At 43.5% G+C, this 17,706-nt stretch overlaps 1 protein-coding gene across 5 annotated transcripts in view; it reads left to right on the top strand.

Moving 5' to 3' along the window:
* Window positions 1-10,072, top strand: part of vps13c (vacuolar protein sorting 13 homolog C) — a 31,443-nt gene extending 21,371 nt beyond the window's left edge. For 4 of the 5 annotated variants that reach the window (XM_062389848.1, XM_062389770.1, XM_062389697.1 and 1 more), the window contains 24 exons: window positions 104-208; window positions 356-508; window positions 682-807; window positions 897-1,030; window positions 1,186-1,312; window positions 1,409-1,644; window positions 1,726-1,870; window positions 2,072-2,212; window positions 2,293-2,374; window positions 2,758-2,827; window positions 3,030-3,141; window positions 3,225-3,338; window positions 3,519-3,649; window positions 3,832-3,913; window positions 4,071-4,184; window positions 4,313-4,388; window positions 4,628-4,791; window positions 4,877-4,922; window positions 5,076-5,199; window positions 6,822-6,936; window positions 8,688-8,779; window positions 8,860-8,983; window positions 9,114-9,194; window positions 9,277-10,072. In XM_062389848.1, coding sequence (XP_062245832.1) covers window positions 104-208; window positions 356-508; window positions 682-807; window positions 897-1,030; window positions 1,186-1,312; window positions 1,409-1,644; window positions 1,726-1,870; window positions 2,072-2,212; window positions 2,293-2,374; window positions 2,758-2,827; window positions 3,030-3,141; window positions 3,225-3,338; window positions 3,519-3,649; window positions 3,832-3,913; window positions 4,071-4,184; window positions 4,313-4,388; window positions 4,628-4,791; window positions 4,877-4,922; window positions 5,076-5,199; window positions 6,822-6,936; window positions 8,688-8,779; window positions 8,860-8,983; window positions 9,114-9,194; window positions 9,277-9,378 — 2,796 coding nt within the window. In that variant the 3' untranslated portion in view covers window positions 9,379-10,072. Of the gene's footprint in view, window positions 1-103; window positions 209-355; window positions 509-681; window positions 808-896; window positions 1,031-1,185; window positions 1,313-1,408; window positions 1,645-1,725; window positions 1,871-2,071; window positions 2,213-2,292; window positions 2,375-2,757; window positions 2,828-3,029; window positions 3,142-3,224; window positions 3,339-3,518; window positions 3,650-3,831; window positions 3,914-4,070; window positions 4,185-4,312; window positions 4,389-4,627; window positions 4,792-4,876; window positions 4,923-5,075; window positions 5,200-6,821; window positions 6,937-7,289; window positions 7,515-8,687; window positions 8,780-8,859; window positions 8,984-9,113; window positions 9,195-9,276 lie in introns of those variants that run through there. The other variant, XM_062389928.1, reaches the window with a different exon arrangement.
* The last annotated feature ends 7,634 nt before the right edge of the window (window positions 10,073-17,706 follow it).

Genomic DNA, 17,706 nt, shown 5'->3' with positions numbered 1-17,706 from the left:
TAATACTTAACGAGAATAATACATTTGAATCCGGTCTCACTCCCCAGCAGGCGTTCAGCTCATTGTGTTCATTGTGTGTGTGTGTGTGTGTTGTGTGTTGCAGCTGCAGCTCTCTGTCTCCACCAGCTCCTGGTCCGATGGTTTCTCCCTCGACACCGTCGGGAGTTACGGTTGTGTCAGTTGTCCTGGCGACAACATGGACTTTCTGGTAACTTCTGTTTAAACTTATCCTCTGGTATTTATAACCAATGAAAAACCAGGATTCGTCTCTGTCTCTTAGTCACTCGTGCTGGTTACTGATGAGTTAGTGGTCCTGGTTACTGGTGCTGGTTTCTGATTGGTTACCGTGTGTCAGGTGGGCGTCAGCATCCAGCTGAGCAGCTTCAACCTGACGAGGATCGTCACCATGAGTCCGTTCTTCACACTCGTCAACAAGTCTTCCTATGAGCTGGAAGTGGGAGAGGTCCTCCCCACGTCCACCAGGTGGCACTACATCTCCTCCACAGAGGTGAGTCTCCTCTCACCTCACAACCAGAGAACCGTCCAATCACAGGGCTGAGTCAGAGGAACGTGATTCCTTTAGTTTAGTTTTGAATATGACACGACTCTGACGTCATAGCTCTGATGGATGTTCCATGGTAACAGATGAGTTTCAGGTTGTGTTGTGTTGTTGTGTTGCAGTGCCTCCCCCTGTGGCCGGAGAACCCCTCGGGGAAGTTGTGCGTCCGTGTTGTCGGATCTGAATCGGCCTCCAAGTTTCTGTTCTTCAACCGACAGGACAGTGGCACGCTGATGAGCCTGGACATGGTCAGTTCCCCTGGACCAATCACAGCAGTCCATTTCTCCTCAGTCGTCAGTTTTATATATATGTGTGTGTTGTTTTTTTTTTTTGTCAGTGTGTTGGAATCATCGTGGACGTCAGCATCTCCGATCACTCAACCGTCATAAGCTTCACTGATTATTATGATGGAGCCGCTCCTGCTCTGATGATCAACCACACACCCTGGGTCACCATCAGCTTCAGACAGAGGTCAGAGGTCAACACTCTCACACACACACACACACAGGTGCACACACAACACGTAGCCTCGCTGCGTATGATGTCCTCTCTGAGGACAACTGAAACTCCTTTTTTTGAACATGTCTCATTGACGGGAATCAAACTACCACCTTTCTCTTCCTCAGCGGCTCGACGGTGGCTCATGAGCTGAAACCGGGTCAGGCGCGGCGGTTTGTGTGGGACGACCCGGCGGGCGTCCGAACCCTCAGCTGGAGCTGCATGGAGCATTCAGGAGAACTGGACCTGCTGAAGGTCTGATCCCACCACCAGTCACTCGGCAGCATTTAAAGTTTTTATATTTTAACCAGAGACTGAAACGACAGTGTTTCTGTATGTTCGGTTCCTCAGGACGATGTGGGTCAGTTCTCCTACGACAGCCTGTCTCAGGTCCACTGGGTGTCCTTCCTGGACGGACGGCAGCGGGTGGTGCTGTTCACCGAAGACGTGGCCGTGGTGTCCAAGGCTCGACAGGCCGAGGAGCTGGAGCAGTTTCAACAGGAAGTGAAAGTGTCGCTACAGAACCTTGGACTCTCTCTCATCAACAACACCAATCAACAGGAGATAGCCTACGTTGGCATCACCAGGTTGGAGCTGGTTCATCACTGGTTATCACTGACCCACTGAGTTGTGTGTTGTTGTTGTTGACTCTCTCTGTTGTCGTACAGCTCAGGCGTGGTTTGGGAGATGAAGCCGAAGAATCGTTGGAAACCGTTCAGTCAGAAAAACATCAACCTTCTGGAGAAACTGTACCAGAGTCAGCTGAGCAGCAAGACAGAGGGAGGCTGGGTCAGACTGGAGAGCAGCCTGGAGGTCAGAGGTCAACGTGTATATCAGAGATCACTGTAACGTTAGAACCCTGGTTTAGACATGTGTCTACATGTCTTATCTAGTTCAGTGTTCTGATGTGAGGAATCTGAAACTTCTCCTGATGTTTATGATCAGACTGTAACACACACTTCAGTCGTTTGTCCAATGAGCTGACTGAGATGGTGTGATGTCACTTGTTGTCAGGTGAACCTCAGCAGCGCCATCATGATGATGCGTCAGCCGATTTCCTGTCAGGTGAGGAGGAACTTCCTGTCTGGGATCCAGGTGGAGTACAAGCAGTCGCTGCATCAACGCAGCCTGAGAGCTCAGCTGCACTGGTTACAGGTACACACAATTTAACACACACACTGAACACACACACACACACAACCTGAACACACTCTCTGACATGTGTCTGTGTACAGGTTGATAATCAGCTTCCTGGTGCCATCTTCCCGATCGTCTTTCATCCAGTTTCTCCTCCAAAATCCATCGCTCTGGATTCAGGTGAGGAAACATCAACTCAGCAGATTATTATCAGATTCAAACTCAGATTATTATTTCAGAGATTAACACAAAAAGTTACAGATTTAACATCAAACAACTTTGAGATAAAAAGTCCAGGTCATCCTCGTCATATTTAAAACGTTTTGTTAAATTCAGTTGGATGAAAAATATTTTTAGAATTAGAACCGAGCAAATAAATAATCAAAATCCGTTTGTTGAAAGTGAAACATCAATATTCATCATCAGGTTTCACTTAAGAATCAAACAGAATAATAATCAGACGTCTTGTTCAGTTTGATCTGAGTCTGTCGTTGTGACCGTGTGAGGTCAGGGGTCAGGGGTCAGAGGTCAGAGTTCTGAGTCTCTTCATCCTGTCGTCTCAGAGCCGAAGCCGTTCATCGACGTGTCCATCATCACCAGGTTCAACCAGCACAGTAACGTCATGCAGTTCAAGTGAGTGTCCAGCAGGTTTAACGTTCAGGCTCAGGCTCTGTTGTATTTCATCACCGTTCTGGAGGTCAAGCGGGTCGTCCACTGACCGCAGGATCGGTGGGTCGATCCCCGGATCCTACATTCTGAATGTTAACCCTATTGATTATTATTATTATCTTTAACATTATTATTATATGACAGATTTCTAATGTCTGTTCTTCAGGTATTTCATGGCTCTGGTTCAGGAGATGGCAGTGAAGCTGGATCAGGGTTTCCTAGGCGCCATCTTGGCTCTATTTGCTCCGGCTGCTGACCCCCAGGCCGACAAGCAGAAGGTAGAGCTCGGCAGCAGGTTGACGGTTCAACTCCCCGACACAGGAACAGCTCACAGAGGTTAACATGAGGGTTTGTGTTTCAGTCCCGGCTGCTGGACAGAGATCTGCAGCTGCTGCAGGCCGAGCTGATGGAGGCTTCGCTCAGCGACACGTCGGGACTGAGCTTCTTCGAACATTTCCACATCTCCCCCATCAAGGTGAGGACACCTCACTCCTCCTTCTTTACCCTCAAGCTTTCTGTGAAGATCAGAATCACAGCTTCTCCCTTTAGTCCAAAAACTGATTCATGTTGGTGTTTTAATACATTTGATCTATTTCAGCTGATTTTTGTTTATATTTCCGTTTCCTGTTTGTTTGTTTGTTTGTTTGTGTTCCAGCTTCACCTCAGTCTGTCTCTGGGCTCCAGCGGGGACGACGTCTCTCAGGAACCAGCAGCCGTCCAGTCTCTGAACTTGTTGTTGAAAAGTCTCGGAGCTTCGCTGACGGACGTCGACGACCTCATCTTCAAGTGAGAAGCTCTCTTCTGTTTTCATCTTCTACGTGTCAATATGTCAAATCATCAATCTTTGTGTTGTTGTAATAATGAATCCAACGTTACACAATAACAATGATCAAACTTCTGAAAGAAAATGTCTGACTTCCTGTCTGGTCTGATGTGCTCGTTGCTGATTGGTCGTCTCTCCCTGACAGACTGGCGTTCTTCGAGGTGAAGTTTCAGTTCTACCGCAGAGAGAAGCTGATGTGGGCGGTGGTCCGACACTACACCGAGCAGGTAACGTCTCTACGTCTTCGTCTGTCCACGCGCTGAAGACACCTTCTGCTTGTTCTCCTGAAGTCTTCTTCACGTCCTCCTCGCTCTGTGGATCAACGTTCCGCCTGTGACACGTGAGAAAAGCTCTTATTTGAAACGTGTTTCTTTGTGGCTGCAGTTCCTGAGGCAGATGTACGTTCTGGTTCTGGGTCTGGACGTCTTGGGAAATCCGTTCGGACTGATCCGAGGTCTGTCTGAGGGAGTGGAGGCCTTCTTCTACGAACCTATCCAGGTAACGTAGAGACTGGAACTCCGATATAACCTCTCTAATGTTCTGAATTCACTGATCCTACGACCTCATGTGTTTATTAGTTTTATTGACGTGGTTTGTATCACGTGTGTATTCTGTGTGTTGCTCAGGGAGCCGTTCAGGGTCCAGAGGAGTTTGCTGAAGGTTTGGTGATCGGCGTTCGCAGCCTGTTGGGTCACACTGTCGGTAAGAAACTGAAAATCTAGTTCCAGTGTTTCACCGGTGAGAAACGACTCTGTGGTAATGTTGCTGTGGCGTCCGGTGATGTCACCTGATTCAGTGTCTGATGACCACGATAAAGAGAAATGACAAACATGTGGTTCAACGATCTTTAGTCTTAATCACACACAGATAATGAAACTGTGTGATCACGTGACCGCTCTGTGGTTCCTGTCATCAGCTGTCTGTCTCCTCCCGTCCTGCAGGGGGAGCTGCAGGTATGGTGTCCAGGATCACAGGCTCGGTGGGTAAAGGTCTGGCCGCCATCACGATGGATAAAGAGTATCAACAGAAACGGCGAGAGGAGATGAACCGGCCGTCCAAAGACTTCGGAGCGAGTTTGGCTAAAGGAGGAAAAGGACTGTTGAAGGTAACGAGTTTGTTCAGATGTGATGTCATCGTCTGGCGGCAGCTCATTGGCCGACGAGACCCAGTAACCAATTGTCTCTCTGCAGGGAGTCGTGGGTGGATTCACTGGCATCGTCACCAAACCTGTGGAAGGTAAAAGTTTCTCTGATTCTACGACTGAAGTTAAATGCATGAAATTTACAGAAGAGACTGAAGATGGAAAACATCAGTTTCCTCTCGTCATGATCACGTGACTCAGATCTCAGGTTGAACTCTGACCTCCGCTGGTGTCATGTGACTTTTCAGGGGCGAAGAAGGAGGGCGCCGCCGGCTTCTTTAAAGGAATCGGTAAAGGTTTGGTGGGCGTGGTCGCGCGGCCGACAGGCGGCATCGTGGACATGGCGAGCAGCACCTTCCAGGGCATCCAGAGGTACGACAGCCGCTCTGCTCGGGTGGCTTTGTTTTGTTTGTTGATGAACTTCCTGTGTTGTTTGTGTGCGTCACAACGTTTGTTGTCTCTGTTCTTCTGTTCACTAATTTTCACATTTCCTGTTTTTGTTTCCGTCTCTTGTCGTTTCTCTCCGGAGTTTTCTTCTTTTTCTTCTTGTGGTTTTTGTTTTGAGTATTTGACATGAAATGTGTTAAAGCTCAGCTCCTTCACTTCCTGCTTTTCTTACGTCGTAAACGTTTAAATAAAGTAAAAAGTATTCTCCTGTGGTCAGGAACGGGTCTGTGAATATCATCGTTGACTCTGATTGGCTGATGAGGCCGATAAGAGCGGCGAGTTGAAGGAGACGAGCTTTAACAGACATCTTTAAATGTGTGCATGTTGTTGTGCAGCGGACGGACGGTGAGTTTGTGCATCGTGTCGCAAATCAACTCCATCCATCGTTTCCAGACTCATGTCACTTCCTCTTCTAACACTGCCACAAGCCCCGCCCACTACAAGCCCCGCCCAAGCCTGTTGCAGCATCATGAGTCAAGAGGCCACGCCTCTGAGGAGAGTCACCGTCCCGCTTCACTTCCTGATTCATGTTTCCCACAAACCAACGACCAGCTGCTAATCCAGTGATACGTGTTCATCATCATGAGTCATCACCTGATGAGCTTACCCAGAATCCCCTCTGCACTGCCTGTCCCCTCCTCAGGGATTGGCTGATTGGCTGATTGAATGATCACATGGTTCTGCTGAGTTTGGTTGAAACTGATGATTCTGAGAAACACGAACAGCCCCAGTGTTTGTTTGTTTGTTTGTTTGTTTGTTTATTTTTTCAAACTGCTTGGCGACTAAATTCTGCAAATAATTGACAACATTTAAGAACATGTCAATATTTACAAATATTAATTTATATTTGAAATGAAATCGAATGTTAAAATATACAAAAACATTTAGATACTTGTGTGAAAGCATGCATCCTATAAAAGACAGTAAGGACAAGAATCAAATGTGAATATTTGTAGTTACAAATAATATCAGTAAATAAACAGAAGAACTTAAAGACATGTAGTTAATTTAAATACGTAAATAATGATAATAGTTATTATTTAGTCAGGAAACACTGACGTGTAGCGGCTCGACAACCTGCCTGTGTTCCTACATTTCCCAGCAGCCTCAGTGATCCATCTGTCATGTGACTCATCAGTCAGTTCATTATAACCTGTTGATCGTTATGTTTCATGCCGTCACTGTAGAGGTCAACAGAGGTGAGACATCCTGAGATTCTTAAAGAGCATCTGTGCATCTATGAGGCTGCGTCAGGTTCAACCTGATCAACTCGCCCACTGATCCTGAGTCAGTTTCTTTAACCCGATTAACTCGCCCACTGATCCTGAGTCAGTTTCTTCAGTCTGATTCATTTACTGAGCGATCCAGAGTCAGATGAATCGATCTGATTAACTCAGTGTTCATCCCACGACGTGACTCAAACACAGAAACTGATCCAGCGTCAGGTTTTTGAAAGACTCAGTTTCACAGGTGAAGTTGTGAGCTGCTTTAAAAACGCATAGCTGACCTGTGTGTGTGTCTGTTTGTGTGTGTGTTTGTGTACACAGAGTGGCAGAGTCAACAGAGGAAGTGACCAGACTTCGTCCGGTGCGTCTGATCCGGGAGGACGGGATCATTCGACCTTACGACCTGACGGAGTCTCAGGGCTTTGATCTTTTCCAGGTTTGCTCACTTTCACTTTTTACAGTATGATGTCACTTCCTGTCGTCAGCCTCCATCACGTGTTCTGAAACCGAATCTTCACGAAAACAAAACCGTGTGTCGTGAAACGATTCACTCAATAACAATATTATACATATGTATAATATTTATTATAAATAGTATAGTGTCATAATAATATCAACATCTAAACGCTGTGTTTTTTTTTTAACTCACAGCCGTCGTCTGTGTGAATGATTTTTCATTTATTACTAATCCAAAGTTTCTTCCACTTCCTCTTCCTCTTCCTCTTCGTCTTCCTCTTCCTCTTCCTCTTCCTCTTCTTCTTCTTCCTCTTTTGTTTGTGTCTCATGCAGCCGGAGGAGGAATAAACAGGGTTTGAATTGAGCAACTTTATTGTACATGAGTTTTTAAACATTATTTATCATATGATTAATTTCTCACTCTGCTGATCTGATACTTAATATATAAATATTGTTGTATAAATATGAATCATTGAATATGTGGAACTAATTTCGCTTCATACCTCAAACTGTTTTTACTTTGTTTACGACAAAATGTTTCACTGTTGTTTTTATTTATAAATTATATTTTAGTTAATTAAAAAAGTTAATTTATAATTATTTTATTGAAAATAGAAGCTCTATGTGAATTATTTTAACTTTGTGATAATTGTTGTTTGTTCTGTAGATGTCATCTCAGTTATATTTTTATAAACATCAGATTTAAATTCATCCTGCAAATATATACCTTATTATATTGTATGTAATATAACCATGTTATATACTATATAATGTTATATTATGTACTTTATAATACAATATCAATGTTATAGTATAAACTGTTTAATAGTGTATTATGTACTATATTATCTGTATTATATTATAAACTATATATTGTTGATAATTCTGTGTTGTGTTCCTCTGTGTCTGATACTTTTCAGCATGACCTCTGACCTCTGACCTCTGACCCTGTTTTTTCTGTTAAACTGAAACTCTGTCTGATTCGGTGTGTGTGTGTGTGTGTGTGTGTGTGTGTGTGTGTGTGTGTGTGTGTGTGTGTGTGTGTGTGTGTGTGTGTGTGTGTGTGTGTGTGTGTGTGTGTGTGTGTGTGTGTGTGTGTGTGTGTGTGTGTGTGTGTATAATCTTATTGTTCAAATCTCAGATGTAATAAATCTTCTCTCTTCACTAACTCTCTTTTCTCAGATGTGTCAACACAAACATCTCTCGATTTATAGTTTCTTCATTTTTCCAGATGTTATTGAAATGTACACATCACATCTGTGCATATTAAATGAAAACTGTTATTATATGAATGGTATCATGTGTAAATACCAGTGATTACTATATGAAATAACTGAATAATTAAATTAATTCATTTAAATCTTATTCTTTAATCTTAAAAAAAAGTAATCATTTAATAAACCAAAAGTTTTTCTACAGTGAAAATCAGATGTTCTGAAATATTGTCATCATTGACACTCACACCAACTAATGCTAATAAATAACTAGCTGTAACTAACACTAACTTTAACTAGCTCCATTTAACAATAACACCAATTTACTAACTCTGACTACCTAACACTAATTCACTCTACCTCCTATTACTGGTTGTTTTAGTTTAGTTCATTCAAGTTGATTCTCTGGTTACTCATAGTTCGTTCTAGGTGGAGGTTGTACCCTCAGATGAATCCAGTGTCACAGTTCAAACATAAAGACGCAAATTAAATCAATAATCAAACTGTTTGTTTCCAGCGTTCACAAATCCAACAGTTGGACGGAGAAGTTTTCAGACGTCACTGTCTCTATCCCGGACACAGCAAGACCAACATCATCATCACCAACAGGTACAGACCTCCACAATAAAAGCCTCACGAGCATTGTTGTGTTATTGTTGTTTTACTGTTTCCTTTGGTTTGTTGTGTAGGAGAGTCATGTGCGTGAAGGAGATCAACTTTGTCGGCCATTTTAACAAAGAGTGGGAGTGTTTGTTTGAGAACTTCTATCGTCCTCCGGCCGTGATGGGATCTGAGCTGAACCTCTACTGCAGGGTACCAAAATAAAACTTCAGATAAACCTTCAAAATAAACTGAAATGAACCTGAGATAAAACGCAAATGAAACTTGAAGTGAACCTGAAACAAACTGTAAATATAAATGTGTGTGTGTCCGTGTGCATCAGGAGCAGCAGAAGTTAAAGTTGCCAAAGAGAGATGAGGAGTCGGTGAGGAAGCTTCAGCTCAGAGACACAAACACTGCTCAGGTATTGTGTGTGTGTTTGTGTGTGTGTGTTTGTTGTAATGTTTATGGCCCCTCACTCACTCTGATGCTATGTTGACCTGCAGGCGCTGCAGGCGGCCATATCAGACGCTCAGGCGGCGCAGAAGCAGCATCGCATGGCGAGACAGAAATCACAGCGCTTCCTGAAACCGGACAACAAGCAGTGAGGTCACTTCCTGTCAGCGGGTGTCACTTCCTGTCAGCGGGTGTCTTTGTTTGAATATAAGATATTAAAGAGGATTTTTATGAAATGTTGAGCTGTGCCTTTAAGTGTAGAAACAGATCCAGACTGACTTCCTGTTTACACATCTGCAACCATCCAATCAGAGCTCACTTTGCACTTTTTCAGTAAGGTTTAATTGAATAGCCTCATAAAACTTTATTGTTTATATGTATTGAGACATTAGACCAATCACTAGTGGACAGGAAGTTGTTTATAAAAAAAAATTAAAGCTTAGTTGTTATTGGGCTTTTACTTAATGGAGGAATTATGAATGTTGTTTAACTTCCTGTTTAAAAATCAGTCGCTACTGAAGGAAATTCTAAATATATCAAATATTTTTATCTGTTGTCATCAGAGAAATGTTTTTATTTTATTTTAATAGGATTATTTTGACCACTTGGGGCTGCGGGTTATCTAGGTCCCTGCTGTTTGCCAGCAGGTGGCGCTGTCACGTGTTTAAGATGAAGTTGTAAAATGAGGTGTTGCACTAAAATCTTTCCAGAGAGAAGAATCAGTTCCACTTGTTTATGAACTGCTTGATTTATTTTCATCTGTTTCTGTCTTTGTTGTTGTTTACATCTGAAGATCAAAGGTCAAATAAAAAACCTGCTCTGAAGCCAAAGAGATTTTTAAAAGACGATTGTTAACATTTTCTTTACGAGTGAACTTTGATCAGAGCGAGAACAGCTGCTGTGGTTTCACTGTGTAAATCAGTTCAGACCAGCAGGAGGCAGCAGACTGCAAATCTGACCCCCCCCCCCCCCCCCCCCCACACACACACACACACACACAGGGGGTAATGTGTGTAACAGCTGGTTTCAACACACACACACACTGTGGGGCTGTCGCTCTGCAGGGCGTCGTCATGGCAACAATGAAAACAGGATCAAGGTGAAGAAGATGATTTCCAGATGTCGGTTGTTTCAGCTGTTTCCTGATTGGTCCGTTCTCAGGCTGATGTGTGATCTGATTGGATGGTGTTTCTCGGAGGGAACTGACCCTGAGTCAGTTTATACGAAGCTCTGACAGGCTGGTGGGGGAGTTGTCCCAGTGCACCATGGGAAGATTTCCCTCAGTGTTCTCTGTTCAGAACTGGAAACATCTGGAACAGGTCATTCAAAGAGAGAAACAGACCTGAGGTCAGTTTACTCGACTAAGACTCTGCTGTTAAAAATTATATTACACACTAAATTACATTTTCAGTAAAAACTGATAATAAAATGTACAACAAAAATATTCTCATACATAATTTAATCACTGGTGGTTTTCAGACTAAAAGTTTATCCTCCAAAGTAAAAGCATTGTCTGAACAGATGCTTCCTGTCTGCTTGGTCTTTATGGAACCTGCTTCCTCCAGGCGACCTTTGACCTCCTGGCTCTGAGTGAGGTTTCCAACCTCTGATAATTACGTTTAAGATCGTTTACTGAGCGTTCAACTGTTTCACTACATCTAGGAGTGTTTGCAAACTGTTTACAGACTCTTAACCAGCTGTTTACAAACTGTGACTCGGACCTGAGTTCTGTGATGTCACCAGACAGATGCATCATGGTCCGAGGCGACGAGCTGCTCGCCAAACATCGCTCACAGATTCTCGTGACCTCAGCTGAGACGAGAAGACGAGAAGACGAGGGACTCATTGGACTCGTGTCCCCAGTTTGAAGGAACGCCCATTGAGACGGATTCAGACCCGGACAGAAGGATGTGCTGGTTCACCGAGTCAAAGGTTGCTGATTGGTCCAGAGTCGTATCGACCAATGAGCTGCAGCCCGACCTTCTGTCACCGATAACAGCTGATCGCTGGCGTCTCCTCTGATAAGTAAACTATGTTCATCCTGTCTCCACGGAAACCGACTCTGACTTATGATATCCATGGCAACAGATTGATGACTTCCTGTTCCTGCTAGCTCGGACAGGAAGTGAAGACACGTCCCTGCAGGTCAGGGTCATGTGACTCTTTATCGGACGAGTGAAGGTCAGTTTAACAGTTCTATTTCACGGTGAAAGTATTTAACAGAAGATTAAAATAAACGAAGGAGAAGAAGAAAACGACGGAGAGGCGGCGAGTGGACAGATTCGACTTTGAACTCTTCTTCGCTGGTTTTAAAACAATCAGACGTTTTCTGGCTCTGATGAGATTCCGATCATTTAAACATCACATGAATAAATCTGACTCTTTTATGAGGTTCACTCAGTTTGCTCATGAGTTCAGTCGCTGTCACATCACATCAGGGTCAGTGGGTGAAAACCAGCTCAGTGGTTTGTGGGTTAACCAGAACTCACCAACCACTGACCACTAACCAGTTTGGTCATGTTGGTGCTGATGTTTCCTCTCAACACGTTGATCTGTTCACGTGAACCACAATAACTGAAAGTAGCGTGAGCAGCCGAGTCCTCGAGGAAACGATCGTGTTCGTTTGAACCTGCAGCAGCTTCTCTCCTGTCGACACCAGGGGGCGTGGTTTTCTATGTGAGGTACATTTTCACATCAATATTCTTCCAGATGTGTTTTTTTTTAGCTTTTGCTGATTGAATAAATGTCATCAGCCAAATCGCTTGAGTTAAAACTATAGGACAACACATCAGAGTGATGTCATAGTGATGTTGGAATGATGTCATAGTGACGTCAGAGTGATGTCAGAGTGATCAGATGATTTGATTTAAAACTCAACTCCAGATAATTATTGAGGAGATGATTTTTACTGAGATGTTCTGATGTCGTTCTTTAGTGTTTGTGGCTTTTCATCATTTTGTCTTGTTGTCGTTGTCTGTTGTGTAACATCGACTGATCAGCTGACTTTATTCTGACCAATCAGAGCTCACAGCTAAATTTTTTGGGACTTTGTTTTTCAGAGAAGCTGCTCCATATGTTTCCTGTTGGAAGGGCTTGAGTGATTTCAAAATAAAATAAATCTTTTTAATGAGCCTTAGAACAGAGTGTCAGTCGTCATGCAAGGTTGAGGCAGAATTCTGGGAAATATCAGGACTGAAATGTGAAGTTTTTACGTTACTGATGATCAATGAGTCATTTTTTCTTCGGTGGTTTCCAGTGTGAAGAATCTGTGTTCAGTCTGATCTCAGAGCTGCTGTTGTGTTTCAGCTTTAATTAGAGTGTAAAGTTTAACAGGCCTGTTTGAACAGCAGCACTGATCCCAGTGTCTGTTCTCTGCTGGAGGTTCCACTCATTAAACCCTGGATCAGATCCAGGATCAGAATCTAACCTGGAAGCTTTTTATACTAAATCCACTTTCAAAGAGTCGGAGAGAGAAACGTGTGCAAAACAAAGTTTTATCAGACGCAACATGAATGAAACTTCTTCTTCTAAACTTCATCAACATGTAAAATAACTCAATAATGTATAATAACTCAATAATCAGGCGTGTTACTCAAGTTTCAGATTCAGAAACAGAATTAAGTTTATGTTTCTACAACAGACACAACCTGAGCAGCGACTGACACTTGATGATTGATGGATCCGGGTTGGTCAGTTATGGATCCGGGTTGGTCAGTTATGGATCCGGGTTGGTCAGTGATTGGTCAGTGACTTTGCTGCAGGTTTAAAACCGCTCCGTCACAACGATCTCTCTGATTTATTTTGTAGTTTTTTCATCTTGAAAACACATTTTCACGTTAAAATTGTAACCTTTCGATCGACGCTTGCTGTTAATTATTATTATTAGTATTATTATTATTGATGATGTTTGTGAATCTGAGGGTTGACTTGTTCCGACTGAGCGCTGCTGTTACACTCGACTCACTTGGCTCGGACTCGTCTCTGAGTCCTGAGTGGATTTATAATGTGGTGAAACACGGGGGGGTGGGGTGTAATGACTTCCAGCTGCTGAGGCCGAGCGGAGGAGGACGTTTGATTTCTACACAGTCCGAAACAGAACATGTGACCTGCTCACTTCATCATGTGGAACGATTCCCTTCTCACCTGAGATCGACACCACAACATGAAGTTACTGTATTTTAGAGTTGAAGTAAAGTTAAAGAGTTAAACAAGTTTCTTTTTTTTTTTCTTTTGTTTTCCTCTCATGTGGTTTTAGACCTTTTATATCTTTTCTTAACTTTTTTCAGAATAAAAGTCACGTTGATTTACAACAAAATGTTTGTGACCCTTTGAAAAAGTTTCTTCTTCAGTTTGACAGCTTCACATCTCCGAGCTCCCATCATGCATCAGGGGAATCGAGTTGTCTCATTTCAAAGGCTCCGATTGGTTGATCCTTCCTGGTCCAGCATGTCCCAGAATTCACTGCGTTTCAGTATCAACCCATTTTTCAAACAGGTGATGGCGCCGGTGAGTGCAAACGGTGAGGGTGTGAGGGCGGGGCCTGATGACTGATGCTGAAGATGGTGGTGGTGTGATGAAGAAGATGAAGATTAAAATGAAGGTGGTGTGATGAAGAGATGAAGGTGGTGGTGGTGTGATGAAGATGATGATGATTAAGATGGTGGTGGTGAGATGAAGATGAGAATGATTAAGATGGTGGTGGTGTGATGAAGATGATGATCATGGTGGGGGTGTGATGAAGATGAAGATGATGAAGATGGTGGTGGTGTGATGAAGACGTTGATGAAGAAGGTGGTGTTTTGAAGACGATGATGAAGATGGTGGTGGTGTGATGATGAAGATGATGAAGATGGTGATTATTAAGATGGTGGTGGTTTGATGAAGATGATGATCATGGTGGGGGTGTGAAGAAGATGAAGAAGATGATGAAGATGGTGTTGGTGTGATGAAGACGATGATGAAGATGGTGGTGGTGTGATGAAGAAGATGATGAAGATGGTGGTGGTGTGATGAAGACGATGATGAAGATGGTGGTGGTGTGATGAAGAAGATGAAAAAGATGATGAAGATGGTGTTGGTGTGATGAAGATGATGATGAAGATGGTGTTGGTGTGATGCAGAAGATGGTGGTGGTGTGATGAAGACGATGATGAAGATGGTGGTGGTGTGATGAAGACGATGATGAAGATGGTGGTGGTGTGATGAAGACGATGATGAAGATGGTGGTGGTGTGATGAGGAAGATGAGGAAGATGAAAACCAGTTCATTCTCTGTTTTCCTGATTCAGACTTTTCCTCCTGAATCGTTCAGATTTTCTTCAGTAGAAAGAAAGGATCGTGTAAAGTAAACAAAGGGAGGGAGATGGGGGAGGGTGGGGGAGGGGTGAGTGGAAAAAGCAGAGTGAGGGTTAATGGGGCCTCCAGGTATGTCCCCCCCCCCCCGCCCCCCCGCCCCCCAGCCACTGAGCTGAGTTTAGATTTTCTGCTCTCAGACTAAATATGAAGCTGTTTGTGTTAAAGTGAAGCTTCAGCTGAACAGAGATAAACAGAGAACACAGCTTCGCCCACATTCACCCAGACTGAACCGGACTCTGCAGACCCTGACCCAGAGTCCAAGAGTCCCTGTGACCCACAGAGACCCTGGCCCAGAGTCCCGCAGCTCTGAGACACAGACCTGATTCATACAGACCTGGATCCACACAGACCTGGATCCACAAAGACCTGGTTCCACACAGACCTGGATCCACACAGACCTGGTTCCACACAGACCTGGATCCACACAGACCTGGATCCACACAGACCTGGTTCCACACAGACCTGGATCCACACAGACCTGGTTCCACACAGACTTTTTATATTGTTATAATGTTTTATTCTATAATTCTAACATCTTTATTCTGTGTTATATAGACAAACAGAACAGAAGCCTGTATTTAGATAGTATGTTATGGGGGGGGGGGGGTCTTAGTAGTGAGTTCTTTCAGTCAACATTTGAATGACCTCTGACCTTCGACCTCTGACCAGCTACGGTGGCCTGCAGGGTCATATCAAAATAAAAGCCTTCAGACGGACAGAACCTCTCAGGACGTCTGTGTTTTACAGCAGCTCTTAAAAACCAGTGGAGACTTTATTGACCCCTGAGGAGATCAGGTGATCAGGAGGTCATGAGGTCAGATGATCAGGAGGTCATGTGATCAGGTGATCAGGTGATCAGATAGGTAGCCAGGTGAGTGCCTGCAGGCCGTACAGGTGACAGAGGAGGGGCGTCAGGCCTCAAATGAGCCGATGGTAAGTGATCAGCTTCTTGATTGATTCTGTCAGCGTGTTGCTCAGAGGCACTGCAGCAGGGCCTGGAATTCACCTGTTCCTCCCTCAGTGTGGACTGACAGGCACCAGCCGCGTCCTCACAGAGACACAGGCTCCATCAACACGTGGAAACAAAAACACAACGTCACAGTTTCCACGTTTCAAATGTTTCTGCTGTGAAACATGAGTCGACACATTGTGTAGCTGGAACAACAAATAAAAGTCATGTTGACGGTGATGTCACTGTCATGTGACCCAGTGTCTGGCCCTGGTTCTTCTTCTCTGCTCTGTCGACGGGTTCAGGGTTATGTGTGTGTGTCAAGTGTCATGTGTGTGTCATGTGTGTGATGTTGTTGTTGACCTGGTTGTCTTCTTGTCTGATTTCATCTGATTATTGATTTTTATTTCTGTCCAGAATGAGAAGCAGTAAAAAAATAAAAAAAATTATAATGATCATATTTTTTTACAGTAAGGTTTGAATGTGTGAAGCAGCTGTTGTTGTTTCTCACGTGAGCTTCTTCCTGTGGAATGTGACTCCGTCATTAAAACAACAGCTTCTTTTAAAACTGCCTCATAAAGTGCAAACAGTGAAACAGTGTGAGTGAAGTGATGCATTCTGGGTGGTCCGTCTGCATAGAGGGAGGAAGGAGCAGGGGGGGGCTGATAAAGAGAATTTCCACTGTTTGACTCCGACGCTCTTATTGTGAAAAGAAACTTTGCTCACGTTTTCTACACATATATATTTTATTCTGAAAACACAGATTCATCTGTGTGAATTAGTCTTCATGTTCAGAATCAGTCGTCTCTGCAGTCCAAGGTCCATTTGCATTGTGGGTAATGTGAACCCAAGGTTAAAGAGTGGGATGATAAATCTGCTCCTTTAACGTCTTCAGCTTCAAATTATCTCTGTAATAAAACCATAAATAAAATCCTTATCAGAGCTGCTGTGGGGCCCCTGAGGGACGGTAGGGCCCCTGGGGGGGCTGTGGGGCCCCTGATAGAACAGGGCCTCAGCAGTTCACCAAAATAGAGCCTTGAAATTTGTCATGTTTTACATCATTGTGGATAAAAACTATATTTACATCAAGGTCAAAGAATTTGTGATTTAATGCTCCACCCAGTGGAAACGTTCAGTGACACAAATCAAACACACCCAGTGAACAACAAGCTTCCAGAGACAGTTTGTTATCATCTGAGTGTGTGCGTGTGTGTGTGTGTGTGTGTGTGTGTGTGTGTCTGTGTGTGTGTGTCTGTGTGTGTGTGTGAGTGGTTATTTCAGGAGAAGCTGATATGAAACATCCTTTAACTTCAGGAGGTTTCCGATCGAGGTGAAAAGTCACTGAACAGAAAGTGAGACAAAGTTGAATCATCTTCTTCAGAGTCACGTTAGTTTATAGTTACTTTCAGTTACAGTTACATTCAGTTACAGTTTGAGTCTCTGTTGTGTAACATTTTCATATCATGTGAAATAATGACTTTGTTCATAAATCACAACTTCGTAACTTTTGCTCAAAATGTGAATAAATGCACTCAAATATTAATATAGATAATAGATCCAGTTTATAAATGTAAATCTATCGTTGTTCACATCAAACTGAAGAAACCTGAAGACCGAGAATCTTTAGATTTATGAAAATCTGAGTTAAAACACAAAGAAAACAATTAACAACAAACACAGTTTGTTATTTAATCTCCTTTACATTTTTTACAATTAAAAAAAAGGCTTGATCCACTTTCATCCTCACGTGTGTTAAATGTTGTGGTGAACTTTAATTTGTGTAAATGTATATTTTAATGTGGTATTTCTCTTAATACTGAAACTGTCCTTCACTTTTCTTCGTCCCAGTGAAGACAAACTTTTCACTGATAAAACTTATAACTTGGAAAAATGGACGGATCAGGACTAAATGATGAAGACTAGGACCTGTGATGAAGACCAGGACCTCTGATGAAGACCAGGACCTGTGATGAAGACCAGGACTGTGATGAAGACTGGAGATCTGGACCAGGAGTGTGGACCAGGACTGTGGACAAGGATCAGAACCAGTACCAGGTCCTCGTACTGCAGGTGAGGCTGCAGAGGCGCACGTGTCTGGTTTCTCCTGTGGGAGGGGCGGGGTCAGTTGGGTGGGGGGGGCGGTGATGAAGAGGAGGAGCAGCTGCTTCAATCTGTCG

Source organism: Platichthys flesus, chromosome 1, assembly GCF_949316205.1.
Source record: "Platichthys flesus chromosome 1, fPlaFle2.1, whole genome shotgun sequence".
In the NCBI taxonomy this organism is placed as follows: Eukaryota; Metazoa; Chordata; class Actinopteri; order Pleuronectiformes; family Pleuronectidae; genus Platichthys; species Platichthys flesus.
This window is presented reverse-complemented; position numbering and strand designations above follow the sequence as displayed.